At 41.2% G+C, this 21,408-nt stretch overlaps 1 protein-coding gene across 1 annotated transcript in view; it reads left to right on the forward strand.

Annotated features, from left to right (window-relative positions):
* LOC110445229 (rabphilin-3A-like) overlaps positions 1 to 21,408 on the forward strand; it is a 91,840-nt gene that overhangs the window by 47,612 nt on the left and 22,820 nt on the right. The window contains exons 4-8 of the mRNA XM_021489731.1: positions 121 to 250; positions 2,676 to 2,762; positions 4,348 to 4,534; positions 9,036 to 9,131; positions 14,074 to 14,250. Coding sequence (XP_021345406.1) covers positions 121 to 250; positions 2,676 to 2,762; positions 4,348 to 4,534; positions 9,036 to 9,131; positions 14,074 to 14,250 — 677 coding nt within the window. The remainder of the gene's footprint in view (positions 1 to 120; positions 251 to 2,675; positions 2,763 to 4,347; positions 4,535 to 9,035; positions 9,132 to 14,073; positions 14,251 to 21,408) is intronic.

Consider the following 21,408-nt stretch of genomic DNA (forward strand, 5'->3'; position numbering starts at 1 on the left):
GCTAGAGACGTTGACCGCTATGTTTGTAATTTGTTTGTAAGCTAGAGACGTTGACCTCTATGTTTGTAATTTGTTTGTAAGCTAGAGACGTTGACCGCTATGTTTGTGCTTGTTTTGTAGGCGACTTGTGGAGAAGTTAGACAACATGAAGAAAAACGCCATTGGTAATGGAACCACCCAGTGTATTCTGTGTGGGGATGAGTTCGGTCTCCTAGGGGCATCTCCAACATTCTGTGATGACTGTAAAAATGTGAGTTATATTGTGTAAAAATGTGAGTTATATTGTGTATCTCCATTGAAATTAAAACCTTCAATAATATAATTAGTTAAATGATACAAATATACATCTAAAAAAATTGTGGTATTACTGAAGTTATCTCATAAACTAGTCACCTTTGTTCCAATTAGATAATCCAACCTCCTTTGTTCCCAGTAGATAATCCAACCTCCTTTGTTCCCATTAGATAATCCAACCTCCTTTGTTCCCAGTATGTAATCAAACTACGTTGTTCCCAGTAGATAATCAAACCACCTTTGTTCCAAGTAGTTATCCAACCTCCTTTGTTCCCAGTAGATAATCCAACCTCCTTTGTTCCTAGTAGATAATCCAACCTCCTTTGTTCCCGGTAGATAATCAAACTACTTTGTTTCCAGTAGATAATCCAATCTCCTTTGTTTCCAGTAAATAATCCAACCTCCTTTGTCCCCAGTAAATAATCAACCTCCTTTGTTCCTTGTAAATAATCCAACCTCCTTTGTCCCCAGTAGATAATCCAGCTACCCTTATCCTCTGGTGACTTGATGGGACAACAGGATAAGTGGTAGCTGAATAGTGAGACAACAGGATTAGTGGTAGCTGAATAGTGAGACAACAGGATTAGTGGTAGCTGAATAGGGAGACAACAGGATTAGTGGTAGCTGTATAGTGAGACAACAGGATTAGTGGTAGCTGTATAGTGAGACAACAGGATTAGTGGTAGCTGGATAGTGAGACAACATGATTAGTGGTAGCTGTATAGTGAGACAACAGGATTAGTGGTAGCTGGATAGTGAGACAACAGGATTAGTGGTAGCTGTATAGGGAGACAACAGGATTAGTGGTAGCTGTATAGGGAGACAACAGGTTTGGTAGCTGTATAGGGAAACAACAGGATTAGTGGTAGCTGAATAGTGAGACAACAGGATTAGTGGTAGCTGGATAGTGAGACAACATGATTAGTGGTAGCTGAATAGTGGAACAACAGGATTAGTGGTAGCTGGATAGGGAGACAACAGGATTAGTGGTAGCTGGATAGTGAGACAACAGGATTAGTGGTAGCTGGATATTGAGACAACATGATGAGTGGTAGCTGGATAGGGAGACAACAGGATTAGTGGTAGCTGAATAGTGAGACAACAGGATTAGTTGTAGCTGGATAGTAAGACAACATGATTAGTGGTAGCTGGATAGTGAGACAACAGGATTAGTGGTAGCTGGATAGGGAGACAACATGATTAGTTGTAGCTGTATAGTTGAACAACAGGATTAGTGGTAGCTGGATAGTGGAACAACAGGATTAGTGGTAGCTGGATAGGGAGACAACAGGAGTAGTGGTAGCTGGATAGTGAGACAACAGGATTAGTTGTAGCTGGATAGTAAGACAACAGGATTAGTGGTAGCTGGATAGTGAGACAACATGATTAGTTGTAGCTGTATAGTTGAACAACAGGATTAGTGGTAGCTGGATAGTGGAACAACAGGATTAGTGGTAGCTGGATAGTGAGACAACATGATTAGTGGTAGCTGAATAGTGAGACAACAGGATTAGTGGTAGCTGGATAGTGAGACAACAGGATTTGTGGTAGCTGAATAGGGAGACAACAGGATTAGTGGTAGCTGTATAGTGTAACAACAGGATTAGTGGTAGCTGGATAGTGGAACAACAGGATTAGTGGTAGCTGGATAGTGAGACAACATGATAAGTGGTTGCTGAATAGTGGAACAACAGGATTTGTGGTAGCTGGATAGGGAGACAATAGGATTAGTGGTAGCTGGATAGGGAGACAACAGGATTAGTGGTAGCTGGATAGTGAGACAACAGGATTAGTGGTAGCTTGATAGTGAGACAACAGGATTTGTGGTAGCTGAATAGTGGAACAAGAGGATTAGTGGTAGCTGTATAGGGAGACAACAGGATTAGGGGTAGCTGGATAGTGAGACAACATGATAAGTGGTTGCTGAATAGTGGAACCACAGGATTTGTGGTAGCTGGATAGGGAGACAATAGGCTTAGTGGTAGCTGGATAGTGAGACAACAGGATTACTGGTAGCTGGATAGGGAGACAGCAGGATTAGTGGTAGCTGGATAGGGAGACAACAGGATAAGTGGTAGCTGTATAGGGAGACAACAGGATTAGTGGCAGCTGGATAGTGAGACAACATGATTAGTGGTAGCTGGATAGTGAGACAACAGGATTTGTGGTAGCTGAATAGTGGAACAACAGGATTAGTGGTAGCTGTATAGGGAGACAACAGGATTAGTGGTAGCTGGATAGTGAGACAACAGGATTAGAGGGATGAATGACGCTCAACTATATCAATGCTATTATGTTATTTTGTAGATTTTGCCATTTGAAATTATGATTGACCATAATGTTGGAGAGCAAAGTTTTATAGATGTTATAATATGTTACAGGCGGTGTGTACTAAGTGTGGGATCGACACGTATAACTGTAACAAACAACCACTGTGGCTGTGTAAGATCTGTAGTGAAAACAGGGAGGTAAGTCACCGTTTACTGATTTCTTCAAATTCTAATCTCAATACTGTGCTTGTGTGGGCACCTGTGGAAGTATGCACTCTGGTATAAATTAAAAATTACAAACAAAAATGAAGGGAACAAAAACAAGAACAGAAATAATCAGATGAGTACCACATTTCTACCTGATTTACGAAATGTTTGGTAGGCAAGTCCACTTTTGACATTGATGTAGCATACTAGTTAAAAACCACGTACTTAACTGGTAATAGATACAGTGTTTGACATGTGTACCTTAATGAGTTAACACATCATTGTCTGTAGAACAAAACATTGAAAGCAGGTCAGGCTTGAGGATAAGTCTGATGGTACAAATTATAGTAAAGTCCTAAAAAGAAAAATCCTCACCTGGGCCGAAGGGCCAAGTGAGCTAATGGCATGGTGCAGCGTCCGGCATCCGTCCGGCGTCACTTTTTACTTAAAACAACTTCTTCTCAGTAACCAAAAGGCCTAGGGTGATGATATTTGGTCAGAAGCATACTTGGATGAAGGGCTACCATTTTTGTTCAAATAAATGACCTTCATCAATTTTCAAGGACACAGGGGTCAAATACGTCAAAATCTTTAATCAACTTCTTCTGAATAACCAAGAGGCCTAGGATGATGATATTTGGCCAGTAACATGCTGGGATGAAGAGCTACCAAGTTTGTTCAAATAAATGACCTTGATTTATATTCAAGGTCACAGGGGTCATATATGTTGAAAACTTTTAACAACTTCTTAATAACCAAGAGACCCAGGCTGATAATATTTGGCTAGTAGCATGCTGGGATGAAGAGCTACCAAGTTTGTTCAAATGAATGACCTTTGCCTTTTGTCAAGATCACAGGGGTCAAATATGTTTAAAATATTAAACAACTTCCTCTAAATAACCAAGAGGCCCAGGCTGAAGATATTTGGCCAGTAGCATGCTGGGATAAAGGGCTACGGAGTTTGTTCAAATGAATGACCTTCACTCATATTCAAGGTCACATTTTTTTTTGTCTTAAAAACAGTTAATAACAACTTCTGAATAACTTAAGGTTCCCGGGTGATCCGTTGTTCATGTGAATGACCTTGACATACTTTCAAGCTCACATCTGGTCCAAAGTGCATAAATCTTTAAAATTCACCTCAATTAACAAAAGGTATAGGGCCATTAGGGTGATGTTTGACAAGTTGCATTCTGTGAGGAAGGCTATATATAACGTCAATGTTTGGCTTTTAAGGTCACAGGGGTCAAATGTGTTTTAATCTTTTAACAGGTTCTTTTGAATGACCTAAGTCAAGACACTGATATTTTGCCTGTAGCTTTATTTTAGTCCACTCTTAAGGTTACAATTGTGAGATTAACATCAGGTGAGCGATACAGGCCCATTGGGCCTCTTGTTTGGTAACTTGGTGTAACAGGTATGGAAGCGATCCAGAGTTAACATGTGTTTTTTGGTAACTTGGTGTAACAGGTATGGAAGGGATCCAGAGTTAACATATGTGTTTTGGTAACTTGGTGTAACAGGTATGGAAGCTATCCAGAGTTAACATGTGTTTTTTGGTAACTTGGTGTAACAGGTATGGAAGCGATCCGGAGCATGGTTCTTTAAAGGCCTCCCGAAGTATACAATACCAGAGAAAAAGGCTATGGAGGCTACCAAGGTTGTCACTACCAAAGGGCGTTCAGAATCCAGAGGTGTACAGAGGGGACGACCGGGTTCTACACGTAACTATAACACATGGAGTAGAGGCAGAGGCAATCATGGTAGGTACTTACACCTTAAGGCAGTGAATGTGGTAATGTTGGTTCATACACACAGCCAGTAATGTTGGTTCATACACACAGCCAGTAATGCTGGTTCATACACACAGCCAGTAATGCTGGTCCATACACACAGCCAGCAATGCTGGTTCATACATACAGCCAGTAATACTGCTTCACACACACAGTCAGTAATGTTGGTTCATACTCACAGCCATTAATGCTGGTTCATACATACAGCCAGTAAATGCTGTTTCAAGCACACAGCAAGGAATGCTGGTTCACACATACAGCCAGTAATGCTAGCTCATACACACAGCCATTAATGCTGGTTCATCCACACAGCCAGTAATACTGGTTCTTACACACAGCCGGTAATGCTGGTTCTTACACACATCCAGTAATGCTGCTTCACACACACAGTCAGTAATACTGGCTCATATACACAGCCAGTAAAGGTGGTTCAAACATACAACCAGTAATGCTGGTTCATACAGACAGCCAGTAATGTTGGTTCATACACACACCCAATAATGCTGGTTCATACGCACAGCCAGTAATGCGGGTTCATACACACAGTCAGTAATACTGGCTCATATACACAGCCAGTAAAGGTGGTTCAAACATACAGCCAGAAAATGCTGTTTCAAGCACACCTACCAAGTTTGTTCAAATAAATGACCTTCACCCATAATAGTGAATGTGGTAATGTTGGTTCATACTCCCAGCCAGTAATGATGGTTCATACACACAGTCAGTAATGTTGGTTCAAACATACAACCAGTAATGCTGGTTAAAACATACAGCCAGTAAGCCTGGTTCACACATGCAGCCAGTAATGCTGATTCAAACATACAGCCAGAAAATGCTGTTTCAAGCACACATTCTGTGAGGAAGGCTATATATAACGTCAATGTTTGGCTTTTAAGGTCACAGGGGTCAATTGTCTTAAAAAAACTTTAAACAACCTCTTCTAATGTTGGTTCATACTCACAGCCATTAATGCTGGTTCATCCACACAGCCAGTAATGCTGGTTCTTACACACAGCCAGTAATGCTGCTTCACACACACAGCCAGTAATGTTGGTTCAAACATACAGCCAGTAATGCTGGTTCATACACACAGCCAGTAATGCTGGTTCAAACATACAGCCAGTAAATGCTGTTTCAAGCACACAGCAAGTAATGCTGGTTCAAGCATACAGCCAGTAAATGCTGTTTCAAGCACACAGTGATACAGGTTCATCCACGCAGATAGTTTAAATACTGGTTCATACACACAGACAGTATTGTTGATTCATATACATAAGGAGTCATTTGACCAAAAGTCAAAGTCACTTGATCAAAGATCAAGGTCAAATTTAGTATCTTTTCACTTATGAACATTTTGTTATGACATTATGACGCAAAGTTGGTCGGAATTTAACAAGGAGTCAACTGACTTAAGGTCAAGGTCACTGGGTCAATGTCAAGGTCAAATAATGTATCTTTTTACTGATGAACATTTTTTAGCTAGTCAGGCACGAAGTGCCAAGTGAGCTTATGCCGTGGTGCGGCTTCCGTCGTTCGTCTGGCGTCCGGCGTCCGGCGTCAATATTTTACTTTAAACGACTTCTTCTTAATAACCGAAAGGCCTAGGGTGTCGATATTTGACCAGAAGTAAACTGGGATGAAGGGCTACAAAGTTTGTAAAATTAAAAATTAATGACCTTCACCCATTTTCAAGGTCACAGGGGTCAAATATGTTAAAAACTTTAAACATCTTCTTCTCGATAACCAAACTCCCCAAGGAGAAGATTTTTAGCCAGTAGCTTGCTTGGGTGAAGGGCTACCAAGTTTGTTCAAATAAATGACCTTCAATTATTAGCTCACCTGGCACGAAGTGCCAAGTGAGCTTATGCCGTGGCGCGGCGTCCGTCGTCCGTCCGTCCATCCGGCGTCCGGCGTCAATATTTTACTTTAAAAGACTTCTTCTTAATAACCGAAAGGCCTAGGGTGTCAATATTTGGCCAGAAGCAAACTTGGATGAAGGGCTACAAAGTTTGTTCAAATAAATGACCTTCACCTATTTTCAAGGTCACAGGGGTCAAATATGTCAAAAACTTTAAACATCTTCTTCTCAATAACCAAAATGCCCAGGGAGATGATATTTGGCCAGTAGCATGCTTGGGTGAAGGGCTACCAAGTTTGTTCAAATGAATGACCTTCAATTATATTCAAGGTCACAGGGGTCAATTGTATTAAAAAACCTTTAAACAACTTCTTCTGAATAACCAAAATGCTCAGGGTGATGATATTTAGCCAGTAGCATGCTGAGATGAAGTGCTACAAAGTTTGTTCAAATGAATGACCTTCACCCATATTCAAGGTCACAGGGGTCAAATATGTTAAAAACTTTAAACAACTTCTTCTCAATAACCAAAATGCCCTGGGTGATGATATTTGGCCAGTAGCAAGCTGAGATGAAGGGCTACAAAGTTTGTTCAAATAAATGACCTTCACCCATATTCAAGGTCACAGGGGTCAAATATGTTTAAAACTTTAAACAACTTCTTCTGAATAACCAAAATGCCCAGGGTGATGATATTTGGCCAGTAGCTAGCTGAGATGAAGGGCTACAAAGTTTGTTCAAATGAATGACCTTCACCCATATTCAAGGTCACAGGGGTCAAATATGTTTAAAACTTTAAACAACTTCTTCTGAATAACCAAAATGCCCAGGGTGATGATATTTGGCCAGTAGCTAGCTGAGATGAAGGGCTACAAAGTTTGTTCAAATGAATGACCTTCACCCATATTCAAGGTCACAGGGGTCAAATATGTTAAAAACTTTAAACAACTTCTTCTGAATAACCAAAATGCCCAGGGTGATGATATTTGGCCAGTAGCAAGCTGAGATGAAGGGCTACAAAGTTTGTTCAAATGAATGACCTTCACCCATATTCAAGGTCACAGGGGTCAAATATGTTAAAAACTTTAAACAACTTCTTCTGAATAACCAAAATGCCCAGGGTGATGATATTTGGCCAGTAGCTAGCTGAGATGAAGGGCTACAAAGTTTGTTCAAATGAATGACCTTCACCCATATTCAAGGTCACAGGGGTCAAATATGTTAAAAACATTAAACAACTTCTTCTGAATAACCAAAATGGAAAGGGTGATGATATTTGACCAGTAGCATGCTAGGGTAAAGGGCTATCAAGTTTGTTCAAATGAATGACCTTCACCCATATTCAAGGTCACAGGGGTCAAATATGTTAAAAACTTTAAACAACTTCTTCTGAATAACCGAAATGCCCAGGGTGATGATATTTGGCCAGTAGCTAGCTGAGATGAAGGGCTACAAAGTTTGTTCAAATGCATGACCTTCACTTATGTTCATGGCCACAGGGGTCAAATATGTGAAAAACATTAAACAACTTCTTCTGAATAACCAAAATGGAAAGGGTGATGATATTTGACCAGTAGCATGCTAGGGTGAAGGCCTATCAAGTTTGTTCAAATGAATGACCTTCACCCATATTCAAGGTCACAGGGGTCAAATAAGTGAAAAACATTAAACAACTTCTTCTGAATAACCAAAATGGAAAGGGTGATGATATTTGACCAGTAGCATGCTAGGGTGAAGGCCTATCAAGTTTGTTCAAATGAATGACCTTCCAAAATGCCCAGGGTGATGATATTTCGCCAGTAGCATGCTGAGATAAAGGGCTACAAAGTTTGTTCAAATGCATGACCTTCAACAATATTCAAGGTCCCAGGGTCAAATATGTTAAAAACTTTAAACAACTTCTCAATAAACAAAATGCCCAGGGTGATGATATTTATTCAGTAGCATACTAGGATCAAGGGCTACCAAGTTTGTTTAAATGTATGACCTTGAATCATATTCAAGGTCACAAGGAGCAAATATGTTCAAAATATTTAAACAACTTGTTCTGAATAACCAAAAGGCTCAGGATGTTGATATTTAGTCAGTAGCATGCTGGGATCAAGGACTACTATGTTTGTTAAAGTGAATGACTTTGACTTATATTCAAGGTCACAGGGGTCAAATTTGTTTAAAATCTTTAAACGACCTCTTCTGAATAACCATGGGTCCCAGGATGTTGATACTTTGCAAGTTGCATCCTGAGATGAAAGGCTATAAAATTTGTTCAACATAATGACTTTGTTTGACTTTCAATCACAGGGGTGAAATGTTTTAAAAAAAAATAACAGGTTCTTTTGAATGAATTTTAATCATAAATACTGATATTTTGCCTGTAGCTTTAATTTAGATCACTTTTAAGGTTACAAATGTGAGATTTATACCAGGTGAGCGATGCAGGCCCATTGGGCCTCTTGTATTATATTAAATTATAATTTTATAAGGATGAAGTATTCTATATTGAGGTTATAATTTGTTTATATTTTCATACCTTACTACAGTTATAGATTTCATGAATATCCCACAATAGTGATAGATTCTATTTCTCTGAGTAGTCATGTTTTTCCCCCTCAGCTTATGGTGAAAGCAGTGAGCAAGAGACTGAGAGCAGCTCTGAAGATGAGATCAGTATCGGCAAGCGCAAGACCGGTCGCAACAGGGGAGACTCGGGTGAGTGGAAATTAGTTCTTGGTTACAAATTATATAAAGATCGTGAATGTCTAGAGTGATAATTAATGGCTTGTACTTGGGTGGGATGAAACTCTATATCAACCTCATTGGAATAAATGACAAAGACAGTCTCTAGGTCACACGGGTCAGGTGTATTAGAATGACTTCTCCTTATAAATAAGATCTACAAGGTGTAGAATAATGACAAATAATACTTGTCATGTAGCTTTTTGAAATGACAGCTATTAAATTTGTTGAAATAAATAACCTTGACACATTTTCAAGGTTACAGAGGTCAAATATGTGAGAAAGTTTAAAACAACTTTGAGGCTTACCAATAGTAATACAGTAGATTTTCTCTTAATATCACTTCTCATTTGTCAGAGGAAAACATGTTATGAACCGGAACGTGATATAAACAGAAAACGGAAATGACCATATAAATGTAGTATGGTTTTACAAAGAAGATTGTTTAATCACGATGTTTGTATCTTACAAGGCTTGTTTAGGTCACCTGAGCTTCATGGGAATGTTACTGACAACTCCCTGACCAAGTGTTGTTATTTTTCGGGTCGATCAGAAATCCAATATGGCCGCCAAGGTCGCCATTTTGAAAACCTATTTCAAACTTAAAGTCAAGTTCTACTGGGCCGATTTAACAGAAACTTGGTAGGAATGATAAATTCAAGTTCTACTGGGCTGATTTAACAGAAACTTGGTAGGAATGATTAACTTGTGGTCCTGACAAAGTGTTGTTAATTTTCGGTTCGATCAGAAATCCAATATGGCCGCCAAGGCCGCCATTTCGAAAAACTATTTCAAACTTAAAGTCAACTTCTTCTTGGCCGATTTAACTGAAGCTTGGTAGGAATGATCAACTCATGGTCCTGACAAAGTGTTGTTATTTTTTGGGTCGATCAGAAATCCAATATGGCTGCCACGGCCGTCATTTTGAAAAACTATTTCAAACTTAAAGTCCAGTTCTACTGGGTCCATTTAACTGAAACTTGGTAGGAACTAACTCATGGTCCTAGCAAAAGATTTTTTCAGGTCCAACAAAAATCTAAAACAGCCGCCATGGCTGCCATTTTGGGAAAAAAATATTTAAAGCTTGAAATCATTTAGTTCTTACTGCTAGCCTATATTGATCTAATTGGCATAGAGACTGCTAGCCTATATTGATCAAATCGGCCAAGAGACTGCTAGCCTATATTGATCAAATCGGCCAAGAGACTGCTAGCCTATATTTATCAAATCGGCTAAGAGACTGCTAGCTTATATTGATCAAATCGGCCAAGAGACTGCTGGCCTATATTGACCTAATCGGCCAAGAGACTGCTAGCCTATATTGATTTAATCGGCCAAGAGACTGCTAGCCTATATTGCTCAAATCGGCCAAGAGACTGCTGGCCTATATTGACCTAATCGGCCAAGAGACTGCTAGCCTATATTGATCTAATCGGCCAAGAGACTGCTAGCCTATAATGATCTAATCGGCCAAGAGACTGCTAGCCTATATTGATCTAATCCGCCAAGAGACTACTAGCCTATATTGATCTTATCGGCCAAGAGACTGCTAGCCTATATTGATCCAATCGGCCAAGAGACTGCTGGCCTATATTGATCAAATCAGCCAAGAGACAGCTAGCCTATATTGATCAAATCGGCCAAGAGACTGCTAGCCTATATTGATACAAAAGGCCAAGAGACAGCTAGCCCTATATTGATCTTATCAGCCAAGAGACTGCTAGCCTATATTGATCAAATCGGCCAAGAGACTGCTAGCATATATTGATCAAATCGGCCAAGAGACAGCTAGCCTATATTGATCAAATCGGCCAAGAGACTGCTAGCCTATATTGATACAAATGGCCAAGAGACAGCTAGCCCTTTATTGATCTTATCGGCCAAGAGACTGCTAGCCTATATTGATCTAATCGGCCAAGAGACTGCTAGCCTATATAAATCTAATCGGCCAAGAGACTGCTAGCCTATATTGATCAAATCGGCCAAGAGACTGCGAGCCTATATTGATCAAATCGGCCAAGAGACTGCTAGCCTATATTGATCAAATCGGCCAAGAGACTGCTAGCCTATATTGATCTAATCCGCCAAGAGACTGCTAGCCTATATTGATCTTCAAATTCATTCATATTTACCTTAATCTTTTAATGGTTTGAATTTAGAAACATCTTTGTAAATCAGATACTTCAATCATGCGCTCTTAGTTTGAAGTTTGACAGTGTTTTCTGTATCGAGAACATGAATGATCAATACCGAGTGATGAAGTTAACTTTTGAAACACAATGTTTCGTTGAATAATTTTCAACAGATGTAGTCGCTCGAGCAGTTACTGTTACATCATTGAATTTTCTTTTCATTTCCTCATATATATGGCACACAATGTGTATATGCGAGGGGATTTGTATCACTTGTGCAGTGATAAATCTAGGATCTAGGATTATTAGTTTATGAGTCCCTGCTGGAGAAGGCAGCAGCCAACAGCATCGGTGACAAGGTTGGGGTAGGTGAAAGTTTGTTATCGCTATTTCTCGGGAAGTCCCAGAGGGATCTTTCTCAAATTATATATGTAGGTTCCCCTTGTTCCCTTGTTGTGCAGCAGTGCCTGAAATGGATGGTCCCATGCTCGCCAATGGTGGTTAAAGTCTTGCTCGAGCGACCAAAAGTTGTCAAAAGTGAGGTAGTCACTGTCCCAACAAAAATAGTTCGGGCGACTGTTGAAAAATTAATGAATAAAAGAAATTATAGTCCCTTTCACATTAACTGGGGGCCAGTACATTTTTCAGTTGTCATTACTTCGATTTGAATCAAACTGTCCGTGATTTAGAAAATGTGATGATTTTTTTTCAGATTTTCTATATAAAAATACTGCCAGGGTGTCTTCTTTGAGGTGCGAGTTTTGTGTATTTTTCTTTGGGAAATACTAAAGACCTGAATGGAGTGGATCATGTCAGGTTTAACTAGGGTTGAAGAATTAAAATTATAACGTTTTATTCTGTTTTACATATTACAAACATTGTCTTGTTATATGTAATTTAAATGTGCTGAAGCATTGTGTTAAATGCTGTGGAAATATTTTCTTCCCAAAATTATTTGGGCCACCAATATTTTACTAGCCCCCCAAATTTGTTTTGGGCCAGCCAATGCAGGTTCCCCACTATCCTTTATTGTTCATGTTTCCTTTTGAAACTGATCAGTTAAACAAAATGGCCTACCGACAGCCATCTTCGATTCTTGACATTGAAGGTTTGTTAGTACTATTTCTCAGGAATAACTTGAGGGATCTTTCTCAAATTTGTAGGTTCCCCTTGATCCCTCATTGTGCATGTTATATTTTGAGACTGATCATAAAAACAAAATGGCTAAAGGAAGAACTAAACAGATCTTTCTCATATTGCAATGATCAATCCTATTTCTTTCACATTAAGTACTGTACTAGTAAATATGTGAAATGACAAACTCACTTTGAAGGTTATCTTTTATACACAGTGGTATTAAGTTTAGATCAAAAGTTACCTCAAGGTGCATTTACTGTTAACATGACTCGATCAAACAGATTAGAGAAAAGAAGAGAAAAGATCGAACTGACAAAGAACTAATGAAGATGGTACAATGGTGGGCGCCAAGATCCCTCTGGGATCTCTTGTTTATTAACACTTCAAAAACAACTTATAAATATTCTTTGTAGTGAACTGGTCGTTGCGCGATTGGCTGGTTACCGACATTGGCAACCAATCAGGGCAGCGCTTACATTATGAATAGAAACAGTGATTTCCACTTTCAGTGTGGCCTCTGTTATTAGCATACCAACATTTTTTACAAATGACACTACCCTTGAGCAGTTTCTGAAACCAGCGTTATTTGTTTTTCTTTGCTTAAGAAACAACGTATAAACATAAACCTCCTCTGACATTTTAATGTGTCCTGTTCACTTTATCTGCGTACTGGACGCAGGACGCGCATGTAGATTGATCACTGCTTGTGATGCCTGTTTAAAAAGCTATGACACTCTACTGTAAATGACGTGGCTCAGGTAAGATCACTTGTAACCCCTTTTAGTTGATATTTTATATTGTTATGAAATCAAATCCGTCACTTTTACAGAAACTATTTACTGGTAGGCCTCCATTTATCTCGAGCCTTGAACATTAAAGATGAAACAAACACATACATTTTGATACATAAGTGATTTAGTTCTAACACACATCAGACTTGAACCTGGTTGTTGTACCGACTAGTTACTAGTAAGTGGGGTCGATCTTATGTTCACCAGTCAGCTATGTGTGGAAAAGACACTGTTAGGTCGTGATGTCGTTAACATAACGCGTCCAGTTGTGACACCAGATCTCTGGGGCATAACCCATTGATTCTTACATTAATTTACCTGTGATTCTTCTTTGGCAGTCACCAATATAAAGCGAAATTCACATAAAAAAAACAGTAGCGGAATTACTAAAATTTCAACATCTTCTATAACAGGAAAAACGGTGCATCAAGAAAACATGACATTAACCAAAAAGTCACATTAAGTGATGTGATATAATAAGTGGAAAGTACTAATATACATACTTGGCTTCTGGCTACTGAATTTAAGGGTTTCAAATATGTAAATGACCTTGACTATCTAAAAGTCAAGTAGCTAGTATATAGTTGAGCCTGTATTAAAAACTTCCTTGCTGTAAAATTAACTTTAATACTTTTGATTATAACTAACTATGAGATCACAGAGATCAAATATGCTAAAACAGGTGATCAATACAGGCCTTGTTGGCCTCTTATTAGATTATTCAGTGATATTTCATAGGCCTTGACGTTGACCAACTTAAGTAGTTAATATGGTCTTTAATTTTCAGTAAGTGATTTTAGCTACTGAGATAATTAAGATCTGTAAATTAAGTGTCATTCTGTTGTATTTCCACAGAGAGTGACAATGTGAGTGTGACCAGTTCAGCCAGCGGTCAGTACTACAGTGGACACAACCCTAAGGAGACCCGCGGCAGTGTGACCAGCAGTAACTACCATGGTGGTCAGCTCAGCGCTACGGAAAGTAGCCGTGGCGACGACCTCCACGAGGATACAGACAGCGAGAGTGTTGGAGGTAGGTCTATACCAATGCTTGAGGGGGGATAGAGGAGGCCATATATGAACAACCCTTCATCAACTGATTAAGTAAAATCTTACACGTGATTATCATTAAAGAGTTCAAAACCAGGGAGGTTTTACCTGTGTCAGGTCAAGGTTGTTGGTATAAAGGTCATATTCCAAGACAGTTTGGACCAGATCTTTTGAGCTAAAAATAGAGACGAATGGGAAGACCGATGGGAAATAAGACATCCTTAGGAGTTTGTAAACGATTTGGACACGAAGGAATAAATAAGACAGGTGGGCTTAACTAATGGTAATCAGGAGAACTTGTAAGGCTGGTTTGCCTTATTGTAGGGCAAGGTTATATAAGGGTAAGTGTGTAGTGGGTTAGGCAGTAGAAACAGAACTTTTGGATCAGGATTGTTTTTCAGATTAGTGACAAATCAAATTACTTGTATGGACTCGACTGCCTCACTAAATTATTTCTACAGGGATGACATATGTGATTGAATTTGTCCTTAAATATGTACTTATCTTACGCTGGACTTAGTAAAGGATCACTACTAATACACCTAATGTAGTTACAGCATTCCATATAAACAACTCCATAATCCAGAAACCTGTGTTTACCAGACCTTTGGTTGTACTGCATGAAGATAACCTGTGTTTACCAGACCTTTGGTTGTACTGCTACCAGCTAAAGCAAGGACCCACACAACAGCTAAAGGAAGGGCCCACACACCAGCTAAAGGAAGGGCCCACACACGGCCCACACAACAGCTAAAGCAAGGGCCCACACACCCGCGGTGAACAAGGGCCCACACACCCGCAGTGAACAAAGGCCCTCACACCAGCTAAAGCAAGGGCCCACACACCAGCTAAAGCAAGGGCCCACACACCCGCAGTGAACAAGGGCCCACACACCCATGGTGAACAAGGGCCCACACACCAGCTAAAGCAAGGGTCATGTGACAGCGGTGACCAAGTGCCCACACAACAGCTAAAGCAAGGGTCACCTGACCACAGTGAACAAGGGCCCACACAACAGCTAAAGCAAGGGTCACTTGACCACGATGAACAAGGGCCCACACAACAGCTAAAGAAAGGGGCACGTGACCACGGTGAACAAGGGCCCAAACACAACAGCTAAAGCAAGGGTCACATGACCACGGTGAACAAGGGCCCAAACACAACAGCTAAAGCAAGGGGTCACATGACCGCGGTGAACAAGGGCCCAAACACAACAGCTAAAGCAAGGGTCACATGACCACGGTGAACAAGGGCCCACACAACAGCTAAAGCAAGGGTCACGTGACCTCGGTGAACAAGGGCCCAAACACAACAGCTTAAGCAAGGGCCACGGTGAACAAGGGCCCAAACACCAGCTAAAGCAAGGGTCACGTGACCACGGTGAACAAGGGCCCACACAGGAGGTAAAGAAAGGGTCACATGACCACGGTGAACAAGGGCCCACACAACAGCTAAAGCAAGGGTCACGTGACCACGGTGAACAAGGGCCCAAACACAACAGCTAAAGCAAGGGCCACGGTGAACAAGGGCCCACACACCAGCTAAAGCAAGGGTCACGTGACCACGGTGAACAAGGGCCCACACAGGAGATAAAGAAAGGGTCACATGACCACGGTGAACAAGGGCGCACACAACAGCTAAAGCAAGGGTCACATGACCACGGTGAACAAGGGCCCAAACACAACAGCTAAAGCAAGGGTCACGTGACCGCGGTGCCCAGTGTACCCAGTGTACCCAGTGTACCCAGTGTTACCAGTGTATACGTGACTAGGGTGCCCTGTGTTACCAGTGTATATGTGACAAGGGTGCCCTGTGTATACGTGACTAGTGTATCCAGTGTATATGTGACTAGGGTGCCCTGTGTACCCAGTGTATACGTGACTAGTATACCCAGTGTTACCAGTATACCCTTGACTAGGGTGCCCTGTGTTACCAGTGTATACGTGACCACGGTAACACTGGCCCCAGTGTAAACGTGACTAGGGTGCCCAGTGTACCCAGTGTATACATGATAAGGGTGCCCTGTGTACCCAGTGTATACGTGATACGGGTGCCCTGTGTACCCAGTATATACGTGATAAGGGTGCCCTGTGTACCCAGTGTATATGTGATAAGGGTACCCAGTGTACCCAGTGTATACGTGACCACGGTGCCCAGTGTACCCAGTGTATAGGTGACCATGGTGCCCAGTGTACCCAGTGTATACGTGACCACGGTGCCCAGTGTACCCAGTGTATACGTGACCATGGTGTACCAAGTGTTTCCAGTGTATACGTGACCATGGTGCCCAGTGTACCCAGGGTATAGGTGACCACGGTGCCCAGTGTACCCCGTGTATATGTGACCACTGTGCCCAGTGTACCCAGTGTACACGTGACCAAGGTGTACCAAGTGTACCCAGTGTATACGTGAGCACGGTGCCCAGTGTACCCAGGGCCTAGGTGCCCACTGTGCCCAGTGTATTCGTGACCACGGTGCCCAGTGTTCCCAGTGTATATGTGATAAGGGTACCCATTGTACCCAGTGTATACGTCACCACGGTGCCCAGTGTACCCATTGTATAGGTGACCATGGTGCCCAGTTTACCCAGTGTATACGTGACCAAGGTGCCCAGTGTATAAGGGACCACGGTGCCCATTGTACCCAGTGTATAGGTGACCATGGTGCCCATTGTACCCAGTGTATAGGTGCCCACGGTGCCCAGTGTACCCATTGTATAGGTGACCATGGTGCCCAGTTTACCCAGTGTATACGTGACCATGGTGTACCAAGGGTTACCAGTGTATACGTGACCACTGTGCCCAGTGTACCCAGTGTATACGTGACCATGGTGTACCAAGTGTTACCAGTGTATACGTGACCATGGTGCCCAGTGTATACGTGACCAAGGTGCCCAGTGTATAAGTGACCACGGTGCCCATTGTACCAAGTGTATAGGTGACCACGGTGTACTAAGTGTTACCAGTGTATACGTGACCATGGTGCCCAGTGTACCAAGTGTATACATGACCAAGGTGTACTAAGTGTTACCAGTGTATACGTGACCACGGTGCCCAGTGTATACGTGACCACTGTGCAGTGTACCCAGTGTATACATGACCACGGTGCCCAGTGTACTCAGTGTATACGTGACCATGGTGCACAGTGTACCAAGTGTATACATGACCAAGGTGTACTAAGTGTTACCCGTGTATACGTGACCACGGTGCCCTGTGTACCCAGTGTATACGTGACCATTGTGCCCAGTGTATACGTGCCCATGGTGCCCAGTGTATACGTGACCAAGGTGCCCAGTGTATAAGTGACCACGGTGCCCATTGTACCAAGTGTATAGGTGACCACGGTGTACTAAGTGTTACCAGGGTAAACGTGACCATGGTGCCCAGTGTCCCAAGTGTATACGTGACCAAGGTCTACCAAGTGTTACCAGTGTTTACGTAACCACAGTGCCCAGTATATACACTGTACGTGACCACGGCGCCCAGTGTACCCAGTGTATAGGTGACCACGGTGTACTAAGTGTTACCAGGGTAAACGTGACCATGGTGCCCAGTGTCCCAAGTGTATACATGACCAAGGTGTACTAAGAGTTACCAGTGTATACGTGACCTCGGTGCCCAGTGTATACGTGATAACGGTGCCCAGTGTACCCAGTGCCTACGTGACCAAGGTGTACCAGGTGTTACCAGTGTTTACGTGACCACGGTGCCTAGTGTATACATGACCACGGTGCCCAGTGTATAGGTGACCACTGTGCCCAGTGTACCCAGTGTATATGTGACCACAGTGCCCAGTGTATACGTGACCAAGGTGTACCAAGTGTTACCAGTGTTTACGTGACCACAGTGCCCAGTATATACACTGTACGTGACCACGGTGCCCAGTGTACCCAGTGTATACGTGACCATGGTGCCCAGTATATACGTGACCACTGTGCCCAGTGTATACGTGACCACGGTGCCCAGTGTACCCAGTGTATACGTGACCACGGTTCCCAGTGTACCCAGTGTATACGTGACCATGGTGCCCAGTGTATACGTGACCATGGTGCCCAGTGTATACGTGACCACGGTGCCCAGTGTATACGTGACCACGGTGCCCAGTGTACCCAGTGTATACGTGACCACGGTGCCCAGTGTACCAAGTGTATACGTGACCAAGGTGTACCAAGTGTTACCAGTGTTTACGTGACCACGGTGCCTAGTGTATACATGACCACGGTGCCCAGTGTATACGTGACCACGGTGCCCAGTGTACCCAGTGTATACGTGACCACTGTGCCCAGTGTATCCAGTGTATACGTGACCACTGTGCCCAGTGTACCCAGTATATACGTGACCACTGTGCCCAGTGTACCCAGTGTATACATCTGTTTATAGTTCGAAGGGCAAGTGAGCTTATATGCCAAGGCGCAGCGTCCGTCGTCCGTCCTTCCGTCAACTTTTCCTTTAAAGCGCTACTTGTCCTATATCTTTACTTCATACCAATTATTTTAAACATATTCAGGTGAGCGATACAGGCCTTCTGGGCCTCTTGTTTGAGATGGTTCAGTGCTCTCCTCAGGATTTTAGGAAATATAAGATCCAGGTCCCTATTTCGCACACACTCACCTATAGCAGTGAACAGCAGCCTAACCATGTCACAGCAGACTAAGGAGGATTTAGTTAGGCCACAAAGGACACACTCTGTTGTTAATGAATACAGATGCTGTCATGTTTAGTTGACAAAACTCACAACTACAACACTGCTGCTGAGGTTGACAGCACCTGTACTGTGGAGTGTACCAATCTCAACCTGTTCTGCTTTTAGCTGTTGGTCTAATGTATATTCACATTTAATCTTATATAGACACAAGTGTGATAATATGTAATGCTGTTTAGTGTTAAAACTTGGTAGATGTGCAATTTTACTTCAGACTTTAAAATTCTCTGCTTATATATTTATATACTACTAACAGTTTTACTATATGTAGAATGTACATGGCGCCACCTGGTGGTGGGGACTAGATTTAACCTCTGCGTGTACAGCAGTATAATCACATCACTGTCCCACATCGTCAGGATAATGCCACATCACAATTGTCAGCATCTTTCTTGATGGCATTCTTCTTTTTAATTTTGACAAAATCCCATTTTTTAATTTCGACAAAATCCCATTATCTAAATTCTCTTTAAACAATTTTTTTGTCTTATCAGAATATCAAAAATGATGAATTGTTTTAAAAGATATTTGAAAAAGAAGGTCATAAATGATGCTACAATTTTAGGTTGTGAATTTGGTTTAAACAATTTTCTTTTTCTAGTCCTAGCTTTCACCACTGTACACCATAATGGACTCATCCATATCAATGCATGGTAGAGTCTACTAAAGTTAAATAGGGGTGAAACGGTTGAATTCAAATATTTCTTTGCTTCCTGATATTTTTATAAGTAAACAAAATTGTTTTGATTAAGGAAATAGAGGATGACTTTCTTTTCATACAGAATTTGTATTCTGTTAAATAGCTTATTTTGTAAGTGGTATGACTACAGCTGCTGTAGATCTGTGGAATGCGTGCTGACTTGTCATCCTGCTTAACGGTGAAATAGCTAGACTGACTCCCTTTGTAGTGTCCTGCCCACATGTGACAAGATCTGTGAAACTGCAATACCCTTTCTCTGACTCAGATTCTCTCTATGAGAGAAAAAATACCTGTAATTTTTTGCCCGAAATCAGGTTTGTCATTGATTATATCCATATTTATGTATTAGGAATGATTTCCTTTTGAAAATTAATATAGTTTGTTGGAAAATTGTAATTGTAATTTATAGGGTAAGAAATCTCGGAAAAGATTATTATTTTGTTCACCCAACTTGATTGAATTTCTGTTTTTTTTTTTTTTTTTTATTGAAATGTTTCCTTTAATATGAAGAAATTGAACTTAAGATATGCTTCAAACCCATGATACAATGGCAAAAGTGATTTTGGGTAAGAATGCAGTTTGTTTGACACTGAGTGTAGAGCATGTGTGTCCAGCCTCTTGTTCCCCGCCATCCCCATCCCACCAGATCATTACTCCGTGGAAAACAATGTGTTATATAAAATGGAAAATATCAAAATATTGCTAATCGTTTTTATCCATTTTTATAATATCCAAGTAAAAGAAGTTTTTCTGAATATTTTGTTCGTAAGAAAATTAATTATTTTGAAAAATGTTCATTCAGATAATAATAGCCTGCTTTCTGAGGCCACTTGTTAATGGGCTGAAAAGTGTTTCAAATAACAGTTCCTGAATTTTACTACCTGTTTGGCATACTAGCAGGGAAAAACAAATATTAGCCTGGAATTTTTTGCCAAGAAAAATAATTAAAACCAGAACTGACCTTTGATATTAAAAACGTTTGAAATATTCTAAAATAGTGTTACCATAGCAACTGTTAAATGTTGTTGTCATAGCAACTGATCTAATAAGACTCTCGCTGTACAAATAGCATTCACAGGAAAAACAAAGAAATCAGGAGGAAATTTAGAATAGAAAATCTTTGAATGTTTCTGAATAATTGAAAGTGAAGATATTTTTTGAAAAAAGTTAAGTGTCTCCTCTGATGTTTTTTTTTTACTAAAATGAAAATGGAAACTGGTAGAAAACACTAAAAAAAAATGAAATTGAAAACCTTTGTTAAAAAACTTTTTCAAAAACCTAATGAATGTTTGATAGATGTGAATCTGGTGTAAGGTGGTTTGGCCTGGGTACCACAGTGTGGTGTAGGGTGGTTTGGCGTGGGTACCACAAGAGGTCGTGACTTTGTGTGCTACTATCACGGTGGTGGTTGACCTCATCTTCTTACCGTTTCCTTCAGGTGGGCATGCTTCTGCTTCTCGTCACCATTCATCTTCGTCAGCCAATCAGCCAAGCCGTGACAGTCGGTACCGATATCATTAATGACCGGTCACCTCCCTCCAGTGCCTGCGGCTAGTGTGCTCTGTATATGTGACCACTGTAAACTGACCACTGTCCAGTCTCTCCCCTCCCAGCTATACTGTGTGTCCATGTGTCTGACCAATCCTGCCTGAGACCAATGTGTGTGTAGAACCACCTAGACAAACAACTCACCTTGGAAATTTAACATGCTTGGAGTATTCTGAACATTGTTATCAACTA

Source organism: Mizuhopecten yessoensis, unplaced genomic scaffold (genome assembly GCF_002113885.1).
Source record: "Mizuhopecten yessoensis strain PY_sf001 unplaced genomic scaffold, ASM211388v2 scaffold2123, whole genome shotgun sequence".
Classification (NCBI taxonomy): domain Eukaryota; kingdom Metazoa; phylum Mollusca; class Bivalvia; order Pectinida; family Pectinidae; genus Mizuhopecten; species Mizuhopecten yessoensis.